At 38.4% G+C, this 21,403-nt stretch overlaps 1 protein-coding gene across 1 annotated transcript in view; it reads left to right on the forward strand.

Annotated features, from left to right (window-relative positions):
* The window catches only part of slc6a11b (solute carrier family 6 member 11b), a 48,414-nt gene that overhangs the window by 21,191 nt on the left and 5,820 nt on the right, over positions 1-21,403 (forward strand). Inside the window, exons 7-12 of the mRNA XM_017704749.1 lie at positions 2,634-2,737; positions 5,413-5,537; positions 13,902-14,014; positions 16,061-16,198; positions 18,910-19,012; positions 20,950-21,050. Of these exons, the coding sequence (XP_017560238.1) occupies positions 2,634-2,737; positions 5,413-5,537; positions 13,902-14,014; positions 16,061-16,198; positions 18,910-19,012; positions 20,950-21,050 (684 nt within the window). The remainder of the gene's footprint in view (positions 1-2,633; positions 2,738-5,412; positions 5,538-13,901; positions 14,015-16,060; positions 16,199-18,909; positions 19,013-20,949; positions 21,051-21,403) is intronic.

The following is a 21,403-nucleotide window of genomic DNA, read 5'->3' on the forward strand; positions in this document are numbered from 1 at the left end:
ATTTAGTGACACACAATACAGCTGTAAATATCTCCATATTTATATCTTGTAAATACATAGTTTTTTATTTTGTTTCTATATTTATTTCATATACATATATACAAAACGCATAGAACTGTGCACAACCCCTTCCCATTCTATTCTGTGTCATTTGTTTACATTGTGTGTTTGCACTGAGATGGAGTTGCTTTTAATCTCATTGTACTGTGTATAGTGACAATAAAGGCATTCTATTCTATTCTATTCTAGAAGTGTTCTCTGCAGAGGAAGTGACTTATTTTCATTTAAATCAGGAAAACATATAATTTGACCAGGGTTGCCCAAATCTTTGCATGTGACTGTGCAGATCTGTTGCTGCCAGTGCGTAAACAATTATGCAATGTAGAAACTGGGACTACACCTACCTGGATTAGCCTTGCAGAGAAATGTAACATGTAGGATTACAAATGCAGTAAAATGAATAAAATACAGGCATTTTAGTGTAATACACCAGAGTCGCCTGAACCTGCTCTTCTGGAGTTCAATAAATATTAGTTTTATGATAGTCAGCTCTGTCCAGTGCCAGTTTTTTTTCTTTTTTTAAGCAAATATTTATTAAAACTGACATAATTCTCAAAGTGCATCCATAGCTGTATAAAGCACACTCCTGCAAATTGAAAAATAACCATCAGATAATGAAATATCCCGAAGACATTGTCTGTAACTCACTCCTTCTGTAGAACGCCTAACAGGCTCTAGTGTGTTCGTGCCATTCCTGGAAGCGTACTGCATGAAATGTTCATGCTCCCAAAATCCCAAAATCCATTAGCCTTCATCTTTAGAAGCAGCATCGGCAAAACCTGTATTAATTTTGAAACACTGTGGAGCTGAAAGTTATATTTGTCTTTCCATTCTGAATTCACCATGAAATTTGTATGTGAGGGACGCCAGCCAATTTACACTGAACCAATTCATTAAAAGAATACATGTTTGTTCAGTCATAGTGTGAACGTACACGTTTTCGCACTCATTTACACAGGATACTGAAGACAACTTAGGATTCGAAAATAACACCTTTATCAAGCATGAAAGACTGCAGAACTTTCCCTTGCTTCAAATTGCATCTGCCAACCCAAAACAAGACAAAACAAACCTCCAAATTAGCCACAACATCAATAAGCAACTCTTAAATAATGTAGCGTCATGTCCGAGTACAGCCAAGCTAGCGCATCCACAGTGGTCTAGTGTGAAACAGAAAGGATGTAAATGACCATCCCCATAGAATGGATGTTCTTGGAGGGAAGCTGCTCTGTGTTTGTGGGGTCAGAGGGGTTGCCCTGGTTACCCGCAGGAGGAAGCAAATACTGTGAGTTGTCAATTGTTTTCCCAGTAAAGGAGATTAGTGGCTCAACGGTTATGTGAGAGCATTTTAAAGAGGTAGTGCCTTATTTGCCGTCAGCTCACGGGGCCCTATGGGCAGATTTTTACAAGCTCTTTGCACAACAGTATAAGCAGCACATTTGCAGCACATTTAAGAATTTGGTGCAAATTTTAGAATAATCTGGAAATATGCCTGAAATAACTGCTTGTAGATTAAGTTAAAGTCCAAACTACTTTTGTTGTACACAGCACTACTATATATATAATGCTATTTACTGTGCTGCAATGTGCCAGTAGGTCAAATAAATGTTATATGCAATGCTGCTCAAATGTCAGAGAAAAACTTTCTTTAATTTAATTTTTGGGAGATGTCCCCTCAGAAATACAATACACTTGCATAAAGAAGAAGAAACTAAAAGGAAAATAACTGAAAAAGAGTTTCCTATACTGGAGTTCAATGATTGATTAAAAGCTACAGAGAAAATGGGATTCCTAACAACCACCTGAAAGAGCTGGTAGACACTAAAACTGCCCCATCAGATAAACAGTACTTAAAACTTTCGTCTTTGAGATGGAGGAGAAAATCATACTGCTTCAGATCTGAAAACACCCACAGGCCTCACTTAGAAAAGGAGACAGATACATCAACAACAAAGAAGCTGAACGATGGACTGACCACCCCAGAGTCTGTCCCTCAATATCACTGAATGTGTTTGATTACTTCAGAAAATAATCAACCAACTTCTAAGACTGAACTTTGGAGGAGTGCCTGCAGATTCCTTTGGGAAATTTAAAGTGAATCTCCTGAAAAGAATGGAAGCTGTAATAAAGGTCAAGGGTGGACGCAGTAAATACTGACAAAAACTATATAGTTAGTTGTTACAGCACCTGTTAAATATATGTAACAAGCATTACTCACCGCTGTCCACTAAAGGGTTATTAACAAACATCACATAGACAAACATTACACTCTGCTGCCCTCTAAGGGTGTTATAGCACCAGTTAGGGCTTTAGTTTTGTTAAGACTCATGCTGAGTCTCAAATGTTCTCAGTAGAACTCTGAAAAAAGAATCCACATTATTTTTATTGATAAACATATGACTGTGAAAGCAAAGAACTGTGGAAAATGATGGAGGTCAGCTTAAACAAGTGCAATCATCTAAATGATTTTTTATTGATTATAAAACAATTTAGGCCTAGTGACAATGTCTTAACAATCCATAATAAGAGATGTATCAGGAAAGTAATATACCAATACTTTGTCTCCCACACAGGTTTGGGTGGACGCTGGAACTCAGATCTTCTTTTCCTATGCTATCTGTCTGGGTTGTCTGACCGCTCTTGGAAGCTACAACAGCTACAATAACAACTGCTACAGGTGAGATTTGCCTTCAGTGAACAGTAATAGTATAAGACGAGGATGTTATTAGTCCCATTTTTTGTTCACTGCTGGTGCTCAAAATCGAGGCCTATACTGTGGCACCAGATGGTGTACAAAGAATTCTGAGTCAGGTTTCATTAAAACCATTTCGCAGATTTTAAATTCAGTTATGTTGTCTGGCAAATTGGTTAGTCAAGCTTAAATGAAGTAGCTGTTGCAGTAACTGATCAACTAGTTAAGTCTTAATTTGTGCAGTCATTCCAAGTCATGCTCTCAGGATGTATGGCATCCTGCCAGCCACACGGAGCAAAGCTCCTTTGTTCTGCTGTGGGGAGGTCCTTTATATTCAGCCATTGTTTAGTAGCCACGACATCTACAGCCAAAAACAACAATATGCTAATAACTATCAATCTGTCACAGAGGTGGAATGAGTACAGAGAAAGTCTGGGTACTGTGTCAAACTGTTTGGCCCAAACCCATTTCTTATTTTTACAGCTACACCTTGTTTGCAAGGGTCACCTTGTGCCTTTGAACTGAGTTACAATGGGTAGTTGTTGAAATATTCCCTGTGAAATGGAACCCTCAAATAAAAAGAGCATTACTTCATTAACAGCTACTAGTGCTGCTCTGTAGACGACCTTGCCAATCTGCAGTGACAGCTGAAAGTTCAGGGTAAAGTTCAGCTCCTCACTGCTGGGCTTCAGTTACATTTAGGGAATCATATGCCTTCAAAGAGGACAATTACTTATAATGACCCACCATCATTCTTCAGTGATATGAAGATGTGCTTCTGAAAATCCTCTGTTTGGATGACCATGTAGCCCAAACACTTGCCCTACACCTCTATCTCAACAAGAATCGGGATACCCTACCCCTAGCATGCCACACAGAGGGCTAAGGACGTAAGTGGTAGGGATGAAGAGTGAAACAGGATTGGGCCATACTCTTTTAGAAGTGTCACAATTATTACATAATCACCTGATTGCAATAACTTATGCCAGCTTTTGCATATATTACTGCAGAACAAGTGTTTTTCACTAATATTTTCAGTCTTAAGATAAAATGCGTAAGCTTTGAGCCCATTTGGACAGGATTAGTTTTACATGGGGAGGTGGGGTAGTGTAATTATTATCTGCTTTTCTCAGTGATTTTAGTTCCGTCCAAAAGCGCTGTGCCAGTCATTTTTATGGACTGTGCACTCCTGCGTCATTTTTTGAGATTTTCAAGATTGTGGCGTCTTTTATCTTACGAACCGACATGTTGGTAAAAACGCCATCATATCCTGTGGAAAGAGGGTTTCTTAAGTATGATGGCTCAAAGAAGCACTTCTTTGTGTTCTCTGACAAAGCTGAAGTCACTTCTTATTTGAATTTTCCTGCTCCACCTTAAATAGTGCAGCAGCCAGAATGTAATTACAGCACCATTTAAGGTGGAACAGGAACATTCGAACAAGAAGCTGTCAAATAAGAAGCCAACTTCATCCTTGTTGTTCTCTGTGGCTGAAATCAAGCCAATATGTAATGTTCTCCTGTGTAAAAAGTGTAAAAACTTGAGATACTACAGTACAGTATATCATTTCCTGTTAGCATGAGCTAGTGTTAGCTAAAAAGGTAAAGACAGCTACAAAGCAATATAGCTAATCAGCTGATTAAGCTGCTTTAGTTGCATAAAGGGAACAAAAAAGACAATTAAATCATAAATTATTTACAGGACAATGAGCTGTCAGCTAAAATTTCATGAATGTGGCAGGCTTAGTAAATGGTAAAAGTCAAAATGATACTTACATTTAAACATTTTACTGCTATAGTATATAAAAAATAAACGATTTAACAGTGAAATGAGATGTTATCTGTTTTTTTTATGATGCAGAGATTAACACAGATAAACTGGAATAACTGGGGGCAGTTTTATTTCTCAATGATATGAAATTGATTTGATATTTTGATTTTTAAAAAATGTGCTTGAACTTGACTAATCTGTAACTGAAATGGACTTCAAGATTTTTTACAGGTAATTTGAAGAATTCAGCTTCAGTTAACACTGAAAAGTACAGAACAGCCAAAATAAGACTTAAAGTTCTGCATTTTTCTTGGATTTAATTTTTATCCATGAGGTCCACTTATGAAGTTTGTGTGGTTTTGAATCCCAAAATAGTTGTAATTTGTTTTTACATTACCGTTTTCTAATGTCTTTATCCCATGTAATTATACAGGCTGTTTTTGTTATTGCATCTAAGACTGACATATGCAAATTAATTCTGTTCTGATTGGCTGTCCAGTTTTTTGTCTTATCCAGGAAGCACTCTGGGTTAAAACACTCCTTATAATGTCAGTGTGAGTAGGCGGAGCTGAACTGCTGCAGAATAAATTAAGTGGATATAAGTAAATGAGCTGTGTTCACAGCTTAGCGTCTATATGTAGACTGTATGGAGTGATGAGTGGGTAGGTTTAGAAGCTCTGACAAGGTTTACAGAATAAACTTTTCCTCTAAAAAATTGTGGGAAATCTGGGCCCTTTGAGTATAGTTATTTTATCATTTTAGTATTTAATAATCATAATGCAGATTGTTGTAGGAATGATGCTAACAGTATCAAAGCAGTTGTAGACCTAGGCAGTAATCTGCCAGTCCTCAGTGTTCCTCTGCTCACATGGAGCTGTCTGTGCTCATTACAGGGACTGCATCATGCTGTGCTGTTTGAACAGCGGCACAAGCTTTGTGGCAGGCTTCGCAATCTTCTCCGTCTTGGGCTTCATGGCATATGAACAGAATGTGCCGATTGAGGCTGTGGCAGAGTCGGGTGAGTGTGACTGCGTGTGGGCGTCTGTAACTGTGTGTGTTTGTCTGTGGATCATTTCACTGAAATCATAAAGTGCTGTGTGAAGAAGCCGCGCTGTGAACTGTATGCATGTTCAAAAACACTTTCTCATTCTATGACTTATTCAGCACGAGTCATCATTACTTATTTACCACACTAGTGCACAACTGAATCTGTGCATTTTAGAGGACGACTATACATCTGGCTTTTCCACAGTTATTTATGGCTGTTCCAGGGCTAGATATACATTACGTAATATTTGTGAGACTTGCTGTTCCTCACATTACACAAAAAGAATATGGAATGTAAGTTTTAGTGATGGACTGAGAAGAAATTCCTGGCTGAATCCATGCATTTTAATTAATTAATTGATATTTTATTTCTGCTTTTAAATAAATATAGTAAACATAAAAAACTACAAGTTAATAAACACAATATAATTTTATTATTAATAAAACCTGTCTGCAATAGAGCAAAATTGAAAATATAATAAAATATTGAAATGATTATGCTATGTAGGCTCCACAGTATGTGCACAAAATCCAACATCCTCGAAAACAGAGAGCGGTTGATCATCCAAGGCAGTGAATCCTGTTATATTTTACACTTTGTACTTTTGCACACTGCATATTTTGACTGTTGTTTGTAAATTTTTTTGTGTACAAAAAATGTCAGAGTGCTCACCGATACTTTTCTTTCTGCTTCTCTTATTTTGCTGTGTTCTGCACATCCAGCAGGATGTCATGTTTTCAAATGCAGTGAGACTTTTAATGAAATTCTCGAGCGTCACACTGTTTCCTGACTCAGGATGAACAGAAGTCTCATACCTGCTCACTCCTTGTCATCCACTCATCCACTGAAGGAACATTAGTCTGAACGTCTGTCCATGGAGCTAGGGGTGGTTGGTAACCTAGGATGCACTGGAAGGGAGTCATACCCGTGACAGAACTGCTTAAAGATTTCTGTGCTATTTCGGCCCACACAAAATATTTGGACCAGTCAGATGGGTTTTCATGACAAAACAATCTCAGGAACTTGCTTAGTTCTTGATTCACCCATTCACATTGACCGTTGGACTGTGGGTGACACCCTAAAGATAGGCTAATAGAATCCCCTATATGTTCAAAGAATGCTGCCCATACCTGGTAGGTGAACTGTGGTCCTCTGTCGGGTACGATGTCATGAAATAATGCTTGTGCTGTTTGCAAGGCACTGAGAAGTGTGTGGTGGTGAAGGGCACAAATCTAACTCCTCTAAAGAATCTGTCAACCACCCTTGTGATTCAGGTAAGTCAGTGACAAAGTTGATTGCGATGTGGGACCAGTGCAGGTATTAATGGCATTAATTTCCCAGCTGATAAGGTCTTTGCTGTCTTACATTGGGAGGAAATCGAACATCTTTAATCATAGATGCCCACCAACAACACTGGGGAAGGAGTTTGTGGGTTCGTATTTCACCGGAATGTCCTGAGGTTAAAGTGGAATTGGCCCAGGTTATAATCTGGTTTCTGTGGGGGGCATTGGCTGGGTATTTCTAAACTGAGCAGCGTCCTTTCAGTGTCTTCATCCACTTCCCTTTGGATCAAAGAAATGGTAACCTCAGGGGGCAGAATGCGTTCTGGGACCTTGGGCTCGGATGTGAAGTTACCCTCTTGGTAGATTCTGGACAATGCGTCTGCCTTGGTATTTTGATACCCCAGTCAATTCGTGATGTTAAAATGGAAGAATGACAAGAAAAGGGACCATCTGGCTTGGCGAGCATTGAGTGCTTTTTGCATTTTGAAGATTTTCCAGATTTTTATGATCTGTCAAGACGGTGAAGGGATGCTTGGCTCCCTCCAGCCAATATCGCCATTCCTCCAAGGCTAACTTTACCGCCAGTAGTTCTCAGTCTCCTATGCCATAATTTCTCTTCGTTGGTGCTAACTTATGGGAATAAAATGCAGTGGGGTACAGTTTTCAAGGGGACCCAGTTCTTTGAGATAACACAGCTTGCACCCTGGTTTCTGAGGCATCAACTTCTACAGTAAAGGGCAGTGTAGGATCAGGATGTTTCAGAATGGGTGCTGTTGTTAATGTGTCCTTGAGACCCTTGAAGGCCTTCTCCGCTAGTGTGTTCCAGGAGATTTTCTTGGGTGTTCCTTTTAGCAGGTATGTTAGTAGAGCTGCGATACTACGAAAATTTCTATTAAATCTATGGTAAAATTGTATAAATCCTAGGAATCTCTGAAGTTCTTTAATAGATGTGGGTGTGGGCCAATGAACAACAGTGTCTACTTTATGGTCATTCATGATTACCCCTTGTTGACATGATATATCCCAAGAAAGATACTGACTGCAAATGAAACTCGTATTTTGCTCCTTTTAATAACAAATTGTTGTCTAGAAAGTGTTGAAGGACAGATCCTACATGTTGGACATGGATCTCTAGGTTGGGTGAATATACAAGGATGTCACCGAGGTAAGCAATTACATACTGCCCTAGCATGTCTCTAATAACATCATTAATGAAAGTTTGAACACAGAGGGGGTAGAGAGTCCAAAGGGCATCACCTGGTATTCGTATAGCGCCCAGGTAGTCAGTGCCCCCTGGTGGGAAGGCCGTCTTGCACTCATCGCCTTTCTTTACCCTAATGAGATTGTAGGCGCTACGTAAATCTAATATTGTGAAAAACCTGGCCTTTGGAGTTGTTCTAAAGCCAAAGAGGATGGGGGTAGGGATTTGATATCTGATTAAGAGCTTAGTAATGTATGCAATGGTGTAGCCCACCATCTTTCTTTTTAACAAAGAAGAAGCTGGAAGCGATAGGGGAAGTAGATGGGCAAATGAAACCTTGGTTGAGGGCTTCCTGAATGTACACATCAAGGGCATTTTGCTCTTCTTGGGAAAAACAGGATTTTGTGTCAGTTCGATCGCGCAATCATAAGATCTATGATGAGGCAACTCACTGGCTTTTTGTTTAAATAAACAAAGTTAGAATCTAAGTACTCAGGGGGAATGACAAATGTGGCATCAGCATTGGTGCTTTCTATCGAGGTGGACCTAATGGACATAGAAGTAGTTGTTAGGCAGGATTGAACACAATAGTTTGACCACTTACTGATGGTATGTTCGGACCAGGAAATAGTAGGGTTGTGTTTCCCAAGCCAAGGTAGGCCTAGGATTAATTCAAATTCAGATTGTTTGAGAACTAGGAAGGATAGGATCTCATTATGGAGAGCACTGGTCTGCAGTTCTAAAGGAGTCATGACTTTGGAAATTGTGCCCACTCCTACTGGTCCTCCGTCCAACGCAGCCAGTTTAAGCATGGTCTGGAGATTCTTTACAGGAATTTGCAGCTGCTCCACCAGTTTGTTGTGAAAGAAGTTTCTTTCTTCTCCTTAATTGATCAAAGCTGAAAGAACAAGCGAGTGGGGATGACAGTAAATCGTCACAGGTAACAGGACAGATTCCAAAACCAACCTCTTTGTGGACACACAAAGGGGTTGGAGTGAACTCTATGTGCTGTCCAGGGGTCAGCGCCTTGCTTTGTTGTGGTCTGGCTCGACACTGGCGTACTTGCCACAATATAGACAGAGATGGTTATTTAAACAGCGCAACCTTTGCTCTTGAGACAGCTGCAAAGAATCACGCTGCATGGGTTCTGTGTGTTCTGATGTCTCTGGAGTGAATCATACTCGAGGGAGAGTTCTTCTGCTGCTTCTTTGCCCTTAGCTTTGGTAGTAGCTTTTGCACAAGAGGGTCTAACTTTATAGCTTGTGTGATTAATTGATCTAGCGTTAAGTCATCGTCCTTGCTAGCCAATTCACTCAGTATTTCATCATTCAGTCCTTGGCGAAAGATAACTGCTCACGGCATGAGAACTGATCACAGCGAGAGTTCGAAACTCCAAATAATAGTCTACCACAGAACAATTCCCTTGACGTAACTTAGATAATAATTCTCCACTAACCTTACCCTCATAGGGATTATCAATCACCGTCTTAAATTCTTGAAGGAACTGTGCAAAGGATATTTGGTGTATCTACTCCAGCTGGCAGTGGCCCATTCTAGCGCTTTATCAGCTAATCGTAAAACAATGAAAGATATCTTAGCTTGGTCAGAGCTAACAGGAGAATTTTCAAAGCCTTAGAGCTTGTCAAATGTGTCACAGTTACAACGAAAGAAAACAAAGGAATGGCAGACAGCAGTTGAGAAGTTGAGAAGTTGAGACTGGGCTAAACGCAGTCACTCCGTCCACCCAAAAGCACTGCTGTGACCAACTAGCGCTGGTTTTCACCAGCATCTTCTGGAAGTTTATTCTGTTCCCACATGCTTTAAAACCTCCACTGTCAATTCAGCCCCCAGAAAACAAACATTACTAGACTTAATGAATACAGGCCAGTAGCCTTGATCTCTATAATCAGGAAAGTCTTTGAATGCCTGGTCCTAAAACACCGGAAGGCCATTACAAATCCTCTGCCGGATCCCGTGCACTTTGCCTGCAGAGCAACCAGGTCTGTTGATGATGCCTTCAACTTGGCCCGGCACTTTGCCTGCAGAGCAAACAGGTCTGTTGATGATGCCTTCAACTTGGCCCTGCACTTCATACTACAGCATCTTGACAGACCTGGAACCTATGCTAAAGTTCTGTTTGTGGACTTCAACTCAGCATACTGCTAATAGATTGGAAGACAGCAGGTGAGATGAGAAAAACACATAAGACCCCCCCGGACCCTCAGTACTGTTGTGAACTCAAGTTCCTGGGCACCACCAAATGGGGGATGGAACATGGTTTCCATCACCAAGAGAGCTCAGCAGAGAATGCTGTTCCTGAGACGGCTGAAGAAATTCAACCTGCTGCAGAGCCTGATGATCCATTTCTACACAGTTATCATCGTGTCCATCTTCACATCTATAACCGTCTGATTTGGATCCTTCACCTCAAATAAACAAGCCAAATTCCAGCACATAATCAGCATACCAGAGAAGCTCATGGGATGTATCTGCCAACACTTCAGGACATCTTCAGCAGCAGGGTGATTAAGCAAGCCATCAGAATTATAGCTGACGCCTCTCATCCTGGACATCAGCTTTTCAGAAGCTTCAGGACCATCAAAGCCAGCACAACCAGACATGCTGCTTTTTCCCCAAACCCGTAGAGCTCATGTATTATAGTAGTGTCTATAACATAATGCTAATTTGCACAACTGTATAGATGCTACATTTTTACAAATGTTCACTTTATAATATTCTGTATATAATATATTATATTATAGTAGATTTCTACTCAGATCTGCATATGTGTAGATATTATTATCAGCATTTCTCCATGATCCTTTAATCTGTATGTTATATTCTTATTTTATTTATTTTTATTTTATTTGTCTCTTAGTTGGGTGGTATGGTGGTGCAGTGGGTAGTGCTGTTGCCTCACAGAGAAAAGAGCTTGGGTTCAATTCCTGGCTGGGCAACCTGGGTCCTTTCTATGTGGAGTTTGCATGTTCTCCCCATGTCTGCATGGGTTTCCTCTGGGTGCTCAGTCCAAAGACATGCAGTCAGGCCAATTGGACACACTAAATTGCTCTTAGCTGTAAATTTGTCTGTCTGCCCTATGATGGACTTCCGCTCATTGACTGCTGGGATAGGCTCCAGCGCCCCCTGCGGCCCATGAGGATAAGTGGCTTAGAAAGTGTGTGTGTGTCTTAGTTAAAGCAGTCTTGTTAACAGTCTGTGTGATTGTCTGGTTGTTACATGTCATACATGCATGACTCACCAAGACATTATATGTGTAACATACTTGGTGACAAAGTAAAAAAAAAGTAGCACAAAGCTGAAATCAGCTTCGTGTTTGCCAGCTTCTTGTTTTAGTTTTCTTGTTCCGCCTTATATGGAGCAGCAGGTACAAGCTATAAGTTTAATCTAGCTAGCTATATTTACCTTGTGTATAATCTGTGTGTATATGTTTGATGATATCTGTGTGTATATGTTTGATGAAGTATAATGTATATATTGTGCTAGCCTAAATTGGCTTTGAATAGTTCCAGCACGTTCGGTTGTGACTAGTCAGGCCGTGTGCATTCATCTGTTTTGGAAGGAGGGCTGAAAGAAGGGTTGGGATTTTCTCAATTGGATTTTTTCAAAAACTAGCTAACATTTCATGGTTTTTACCGAATCATAATCTCCAGCTTTAATCACCACTTTATGCTCCATTTCCATTGGGTTAATAATGTAATTGGTTATTTTGCATGTCAGTCAAATGCTGCAAGTTGTTCTTGGCCATGTTAGGCTAGGAAACCAAGTTAGGCAGAACTGGACATTGTGAACAGAGCACAGGACAAGAGGTTATGTGTTCTATTTCAGTGTACTAGATATCCTGCAGTACGTACTCAATGCTGCAAGAAGAAACAGCACAATCTCTGAGAGGTACTGCTGCTATTGATTCAACCCTTGAGTTCTCAGCATTCTCACTGCCTGGCATGGTTCCAAGGCTGGCAGTTGTTGCATGTTGATCACAAAATCATTTCCCCTACTGTTCAAAAGCCTGCTTAGCCTCGCTTGCACAACAGGGCACAGACTGGTGACAGAAATCAGTCCTTATTTGCAGAGACAACAGCCTCTAAGAAGATGAAAGAAGACCATCTCAGAGGAGTTCCCCGCAGATGTTAAATTCATTGCAGTGACAGTGTTTCTTAGCTAAACACATTCTTGCTTGTTCACATGACTAGCAAACTGGGAGTAAATAAGAGTACCAAAGCTTCAAGATCTTGGGAAATTTCCTGAAATGTCTCTAAGACAAACTGAGAAAGTCATGCACATGATCATAGTTTTATGTTGTGAAGCATATTTTGTAAAAAAAAAACACTAAACCAGGGGTCGGCAACATGCAGCTCTTTTACTACTCTGTTGTGACTCCACAGCAGAATTGTAGGTAACATGAAACAACTTTTTTGCACTGAAATAAAGCTCTGCTGATCATTCTAACACAGATTTAACAATATAAAGTCTTACACAGTTAATGTATAACTGCTAATTCACCCATTAACCCTAAAGGTTGGTGCGCAGACTGCTGGTCACCATAACAAGGCAAATAAAAGTCTCACCTAGCTAGTAGCTAGCAAAAAAGCAAAAAGAGAGATTTAGGATGAACATAGATAATTTGGAGACAGAAGGACTTGTTTACATTTATAATCACTCTAGCTGGTTTCCTGATACATTTAATCTCCAATGAAAAACTGTCAAACGCTAAAATGTCACAAAGCTGTCAGCTTCTTGTTTGCCAGCTTTTTGTTGGACTTTCTCCTGTTCCACCTTAAATGGTGTAGCAGGAACGAGAAAATTCAAACAAGAAGCTGGTGCACGAGAAACTTCAGACTTCAATCCAACATTCAGAGACATTAAAGAAGAAGAAACTATTCTACTTTTGTGGAAAGGTTTCCTGTCTGAGATGTGAGAAAAGCAGCCATGGTGAGCTAAAGCTAAAAGCAGAGCAAAGTAAGTCTTTCATTTACATTGTATTTTTTTGTATATACTAGCACATTGGCACATGCTGAGACATTTTTACAGCCAATATGGCAAAATGCACATAAAATGTGGCTCCCAAGGTGGTTTAATTTTTGTTGACAGGGCAAAATGTTCTTAACATTTGGGTTCCCGACCTCTGGCCTAAACAAAACAAATTTCTTTTACATATTGCTGTTTTATAGAATGTTCTTTAACCAGTTCACAAACCTGTCAGCATTATTTTGATTTATATACTTTTCCATGCATATAACGTACACCAAATAAAATGGGATACCTTTGTTACCTGCTGGGTAGTCTCAAATGCTCCGCCCACACCTAAACAGAGCATCTATAGATGTTGCACGTTAAACTGACCATAACTATTGGATTTTTGTCAGCTACGTTCTGCAAACACCTGCGCACTGTAATGAGTATTTCATAGCGATATAAGGTCACAATATTGAAAAAAGTGAATTTCACATTTAAAATTTATTAAAGAATTTTCTTAATAGCTGGAAAACGAAAGGTTCATGTCTTTTCCAGTTCATACCACTTTGTTTACTGGAAATGTCTTTTTGTTGTAGCCTGGTTGTGAAAATCATCTATCCCTATGTGTCATTCACAAACAACAGTCTGTGTTTGGCTCAGAGTCAAACAGCCCTTTCCAGTCAAAGTAGGTGGTTTTTGGCTGTGTTAAGCGACAAAACGCCCCAGACTCTCCAACGATTGGCAGAAATCTTGCTTGTAGATGACCTGCTGGGAAGTGTGTGGTATCTCCATTTTGCACCATACTGTGTCTCTGTTCATAATTGTTTTCTTGTTTTTAATTTTTCATGACAATTACACATTCCATGTGTATTTCAGGACCTGGTCTTGCCTTCATTGCATATCCTAAGGCTGTAACCATGATGCCCTGGGCTCCTCTGTGGGCCTGCCTCTTCTTTATGATGCTCATCTTTCTCGGCCTGGACAGTCAGGTGATGAAATATGTATATGTAGCATTACACGACAGTCATCTGACATATAAGTGATACTTTATATGTATATATATATATATATATATATATATATATATATATAGCATTCATGAGAGATGGGCATTGACAAGATATGATACATCGCCCAACTCGATGTCATATCATATGAAAGGAATAAGCATGATATTGTATTACATTCTTACATTTAATACATCACATGCAAGATTGTATTTCATATATCAAATGTACACACAACTACATTCATTGCATAGTCCAACCTCTCAACATGTATGCCACCTAGTGGTGTGAGGCATTCATCAATGTTTTTTTTAAGTACTGTATCTACTGTTTTAATGGAAAACAGTGATATTACCACTGGAAATTGCATAACCATCTTCCACATTGTAAATAACATCTGTATGCAAATGAAGGTTTATAAATTGCAGCACAGACAAGTATCCAGAGAAGAAATCAAATTATATTCCACTTAGATTTGATATTGGAAGTTTGATCAAAGTAACAATAAGATTCTTGTGATATGAGGTAAGTTACCACACACTTGTTCTGCGATTAGCATTTGTTGATGAAAATCTGTAAACTTTCAGGCAATATTGTTTTCATACCTATCTAAGTGCAGTTATGTTGGTTAAAAAGAAGAATAGTTTTGAAAAGTAAAAGTAGCTGTTAAGTAGGGGAGTGAGAAATGCTCAGAATTGTTCACAGTGGTGGTGATAGGAAACAGATGCTTGAAGAGTTTAAATTATTACATGAAATGGTTATAGTTATGTTGCATGATGCTTGTGACATTGTTTCATGGTAGCTTATGAAGATTTTGGCATAAAATGTATTTTAACATCTATCCCTTATGGAGAGATACATACAACACTCCAAATTGTGTTCTCTTGTCAAGTAAAATGATCTTAAAAATAGTCAATAAATCTAACATTTCTCCTGTAAGTAAGTAACATTATCTCGCTATATTGGCAGATAATTTTGCTTGTTTTAAGAATTGTGCTTGAAACCACCAACATTATCTGCCAGTATAGTGAGATAATTTTAATAACATTACCTAAAATGAGTAAATAATGTCTAGAAATGAGCTAGATAATCTAAGTGCACCCATCTGGCAAATGTTTGTTATATATCAGCTAGATTAAGATCATTTCACTTCACAAGCTACCATTTTTTTTGCAGTGAATGATTTGGAAGGCAAAATACTCCCCAAAGGAAACTTGTTTTATTTTTCAGTTTTATTGTTATTTTCTATGGTAATTATTACATTACTGTTGTCGGAAGAAAACCTTGCATTTCCAAAATGATATTTTTACTGTAGAAGGAAAAAACATACTTTACTTTTAATGTAAGTCAAAGGAACCAGACTTTTTTCTTTCTTATTTCTTTTTGGCAGTTTATTTTGGTCCGTTCATCATTAAATGTACACACAATGTAAATGACAACAGGCTTTTTCAAATTATGTAAAAAATTGAAAAACGGCAAAAATAGACAAAAATAGAGGTTTTCCTGTGACAGCAGCGATGTATACAAACTCATGGTTGTGATAAAAATAGTAATATATTTATTTATAGAGCACTTTTCATACCCGTGGCAGCTCAAAAGTGCCTTCCAGACAGGTGATAAACCTTAACAGGAATAGAAGGACGACACGTGTAGGTTCACTAGTGGTGTTGGATGGTTAAGATGTCACACAAACTCATTCAGAGTGGTTTGGTGTGAAATGGTTGACTGTAGAAATTTCTTTACAGTGTTGGTGTTAGGACTCAGGGGTCACCATGACTGCAACACAAATTTTGTTGACATTTTATTTACCATTGAATTATCCATTGACACAGTGATTGTTGAAATTGGTGTAATTCCTTTTTAAAGGTAAGTGAAATAATGTCATGCCAACGTAAGGTTAGAAAAAAGGTTTTAATACAGGTATCACATCTATTAATGCAATGTTAGAGACATAGCTAAGGACATCATCTTTCTGACTTAAGCATTAATATTTCCTAAACACTCATCCCTCCTTCTTTCTCTGTATAGTTTGTGTGTGTGGAAAGTCTTGTGACTGCAGTGGTGGACATGTACCCCAAAACCTTCAGAGTGGGCTACCGTCGAGAGCTGCTCATCTTAGGGATGTCTGCGGCCTCTTTTTTGTTGGGTCTAACCATGTTGACAGAGGTAATTTTCTGTTACACTGCAAAAATAATGGCTTGACCAATAAAATCATAGTTTTATTAAGTGAAATTATCATCATATGGGTAAATAATTTAGCTTATTTTTAGAAATATGCTTGAAACAAGCAGAATTATCTGCCAGTATAGTGAGATCTTTTGACTTAATGTACATAAGCATCTAGAAATAGGTGAAATAATCTAATAATAACAACCATGTCAAAATGAAAAATATTAGATATTTAGACTGGGTTTAAGATGATTTCGCTTGCAGTAATCCATTTAATATGGTCTGTTATAGTTATTAAATATCAGCATGATTGTATTGATTTTTCCTTGATCATATGTTTATTTTGCATAAACCAAATGTAAACTGGGTGTGGCAAATACATAAGTACAAGATAAAAAACATCATCATTGCAAAAAATGATATCTAAGCAAGAGAAAACATCTTCAATATGTCAAATATTTTTCATTCAGAGACTGTTCGAACAATTTCTTTGCTTTTTTACATGTTTTAAGTAATTTTATCTAATGAAGTAATCATATTCCATTGGCAGATCATTTTCCTTTCAAAAAATAATGCAGATAATTGTGCTGTTTACAAAAAAAAAATTTGAAACAACTTAAGGCGTCTGCTGAAGGAACAAAACACGCTACATACAATGACTTAGTACTACAAATATCAAGAAATAAGTTAAGTAATCTTACATTATTATTATAGTCTCATAAAAATAAATATTAGACAAATAAGTGAGATTTAAGGTATTTTCACTTGCTTACGTATCAATTTTATGGTGATGGGTCTTATGACAACAGCCATTCTAACTTCTGCCTGGTGCTACATCACCTTTAGAGGGCAGCAGTGAATAATGTTTGTTTATTTGAGTCTGTGTGTTCTTGAACAGCTAGGATGGACAGCTAGGAAGTTACTTAATTAGTAAATTTGGGCACTTTAGGCCTGTTCTTGCATCCAGTGAGCAGAAAAATACAATGAAATTGTTCGTTGCAATTGTTTATATGGCAGTTAATCATCAGGTAAACTTTTATGACAGACCTGCTTACATTAAAATTTACATCCTAGAACGGCACGTTATTGTGCTAGAGAATAGTTTCTACAGTTACTGTGGCCTAATTTACATATACTCATGGTGCTCCAGCTCTTCTGCAACTTGTTTTTACTTCAGTCTAGCTCTGCCACACATAACACAGCTCATGAAATAATCATTAAGTCCTTTGAGACAAATCAGGTGTGTCAGTGTTGGAGAAAAATGCTGCTGTCAAGGGCAGGAGAGCCAAGAGAGGGGTTCAGAATAGTGTATCTTTACAGGGTACGATCTTGCTTGAAGTTGTATTTGATGCAAAATACAAACCTATAAAAAACACGTCATCTACAGCTGTAGCTGTATTGTTACTTAGGGTGAGCTTTTAAGGTTTGGTGGTGTGTAAAAATAGGCTTGAATTCAGCGGTACAGTAGCAGAAACTTTCAGTCTGAATAATGTGCAGTCAGGTGAACATTTCCACTGTAAAGCAGGCCATGAATAAATCTCAAGTGGCTCCAGCTATAAGAGGGATGATACTTTGAAAAGAGTCTAGGGCAGAACTGGAGAAATGCTGTTGCACCAGTGAGGCATCATGTTTGTTTTGTCAGTATAACCCTTCGTGGCGCTCATTGTGAGAGCAATGTTTAAAAAAGTTTGATTCACTTTTCTTGCATAAAATTGATGAGATTATTGAAAATGAGAGTTTTGAAAAAACCTGAGCAAATAAACACTTATTGTCCAAATAAATCTAATTTTGGATGTAAAAGGTGCCTAAATCTTTTGCTCAGTATTTGGAATGAAATAGAGTAACTGATCAGGCATAACAATATGACCACCTCCTTGTTTCTATGCTCACTGTCTATTTCATCAGCTCCATTTACTGTATAGGTGCACTTTGTAGTTCTACAATTACAGACTAGTCAGTCTTTCTCTGCGTACTTTGTTAGCCCCCTTTTACCCTTTTATCCATATCTATTCCACTCTCAAACATTGTTGCTTGTAGGCAACATATATGTTTAAGCAATACAAGTAATTTACGTGATACTTAATGTTAAAAAGCAAGTAACTTCACACTCCAGCAGATTGACAGGTAGGGGGCAAAAAAAAAAAAATTTTTTTAAGGAATCTGCCTGGTACAAAAACATGTAATTGACAAGCCCCATTATGCCAAAAGACAATAAAATACCACTAGTACCCACTTTTGACCAAGTAGAAACTTTTTTTTAGTTTATTTAAACTCTATTTATTACCAAACATTTCATTGGGATTTAATTACAGTATACTCATTATCATGCAATTGTAAAGTAAGGAAATTGAATTTGTTGCCCTGAGGCAACATCCTGAGATAAGGGTTAAGATACAGGTCTAATATACTGCCAAAACACTTAGAAATGAGTGTAGTTTTTGTGTACTAACTAAAAAGGTTCTTATAAAAGTACTTGGAAGATAAATGTACCCAGTATCCCACTTTTAAGAAGTTAGACAGTTGTTTAATTTGAAGAGACACTTTAGGAGAGCACTGCTGCTGGCACTCAGAAGTTATAACCAAACTATGATTTGTTGTGAGGTTTTTTTAATCAATAATGTAGTGCCACTAGAGCAGTAAGTGCATGATGCGCAGAGTTTGATTTGAACTACTTTACTTGACTGAATACTGTTTCTCTCCTCTATTAGGGTGGGATGTATGTGTTCCAGCTGTTTGACTCTTACGCTGCCAGTGGTATGTGTTTGCTATTTGTGGCCATCTTTGAGTCCATCTGCATCGGGTGGGTCTACGGTAAGGCATTCTTCAGCTCTTCCTAGTCATCCATTTTTCATAGTAAAGTCACACATCACTGACCACTCTGCGTGTTTGGAAAAAGGCAGCGCCTTATGTATTCAAACTTGTGATAAATTATTGAAAATATCAGGACAGTGGAGTCTGTTGCCATGTGATGGTATATTTCTGTTGCTGCTGTGCCATCTGCTGGGAAGAGGCTAGCATTGCAGATTTCAGCAAAATTGACACAAAATCAGTGTGAAATCAGAATCAGAATTCTTTATTGATCCCAGAGGGAAATTGCAGTTGTTACAGTTGCAACCATTTATGTAAAAGAATAAACACTTTAATAATTTAAAACAAAGATAAAGAGAAATTTGCAATATGTACACCAGATTTAAGTTCTTATGAATATAGTAAAGTGGCGGTGACTGTGATAATAAATATCAAACATCTAGTAGGCAGTTCAAATTATTGTACCTCTTATTTTTATTTTTAATAGTTATTGCACACAATTATTATTATTACACATATGAACAGTACTGTTAGGTATTGAGTTTTGCACAGATGAATCACACACTGAGGGAGGAGTTAGATGGCCACAGGTAAGAATCACTTCCTGTGGCGCTCTGAGGTGCATTTCAGTAGAATGAGTCTTGCACTGAATGTGCTCCTTTGTTTCATCACTGTGTCGTAGAGTGGGTGGGAGCCATTGTCCATAATGGCCTGCAGCTTAGACAGTGTCCTCCTCTCTTACACTGCTGTCAGCAAGTCAAGCTCCTCACCCACAACATCACCGGCCTTGTGGATCAGTTTGTTGAGTCTGTTGGCGTCTGCCACCCTCGGTCTGCTTCCCCAGCGTGCAACAGCACAGAGGATAGCACTCGCCACCACAGGCTCATAGAAGATCCTGAACATAGTCCAGCAGATGTTGGAGGACCTCAGGTGCCTCAGAAAATAGAGACGACTTTGGCCCTTCCTGTAGAGGGCGTCAGTGTTCTTAGCCCAGTACAGTTTATTGTCAATATATACACCAAGATATTTGTAATCATCCACAGTGTCCACACTGACCCCCCTGATGGACACAGGGTTCACCGGTGCCTTGTCCCTCCTCAGGTCCACCACCAGTTCCTTTGTCTTTGTCACATTTGAGGTGCAGGTGGTTCCGCTCGCACCATGCGACAAAGTCCTTCACCGTCAACAAAGTCCTTCACTGGAGAAACAATTTAAATAACAGTTTCTCCTTATTAAGATACATTTATTTAAATGTCTGAGTTATCAATGAGTATGTACTGTGAAACATAGGAACGTAATGGTTTATTGTTTAGAGCAGAGGTCACTAATAGGCAGACCGCAGTCAGAATCCGGACCCAGATGCTGTGATATGTGAACCTGGACCTATAATCGATAAACTATAAAGAATTATTTGTTTTCGACAGATGGTCATATTTTAATCTGCATATCATTTCTAGTCATTATGGTACTGGTTTAGTGGTCCAGGAAACCAATCACATGCCTTGAAAATGTCACACATTATGCTACTCAGCCAATCAGGTCTGTGCATTACAATGAGCACAGAGACTCAAGTGAGTGATGCACACATGGGGCGGGACAAGGCGAAACACAGCCGAAGAAGAAAGTGATTATTTTACAGGTGTGCTCTGAAAAAGGAAAGGGACAATAATTGTTGTTGAAATATGACTGAATTGTACTTTATTTGGTTGGAAATTCAGTGGTTGACTACATAATATGGTTAATGTACCTACAAGGCTACTTCAGTAAACAGTATGTGGCACTGAATCATAATGCAAGTTAGACATTATGATGTTCCGGACATTTGCTTGAGGAAATTGTCTTTAACTGGACCTTAGTGACTTTTAATTAAAGTTTATTTTTAATTAAAGACCCCTGGATTAGAGGTTTGTTTGATTATAAATATTTGATATCATTTTCAGGCAGCGACAAGTTTTATTTGAACATTGAGGACATGATTGGTTACAAGCCCATATTCTTCATCAAGTGGTGTTGGAAGATCCTTACCCCCGGCATCTGTTCTGTGAGTCTGAACCTAAAAGTGCATACTTGTTTTTATTTTAGGGATGCACTGATATGGGAATCATGGATCGATGCCGATGTCCAGCATTTTTTATGTACAATTTTGCTGATGTCATTGCCAATATAGATACATAAACATTTATATAATGTAGACATTGAGACTGGTTCTGCCTGGATTAGCATTACAGCATTAATATTCATTTCTGTTGGATCACAAACACAGTAATATAAATAAAATGCAATGTTTTATCATTGCCTAAATAATCTACTCTTCCAGATATCAATAAATACATCAGTTACCAGTTTGAAATATCAGTCAAATCTCAACATCTGTCCTATAGAGAGAAAGACTCC

The sequence above is a fragment of the Pygocentrus nattereri genome, chromosome 21 (genome assembly GCF_015220715.1).
Source record: "Pygocentrus nattereri isolate fPygNat1 chromosome 21, fPygNat1.pri, whole genome shotgun sequence".
In the NCBI taxonomy this organism is placed as follows: Eukaryota; Metazoa; Chordata; class Actinopteri; order Characiformes; family Serrasalmidae; genus Pygocentrus; species Pygocentrus nattereri.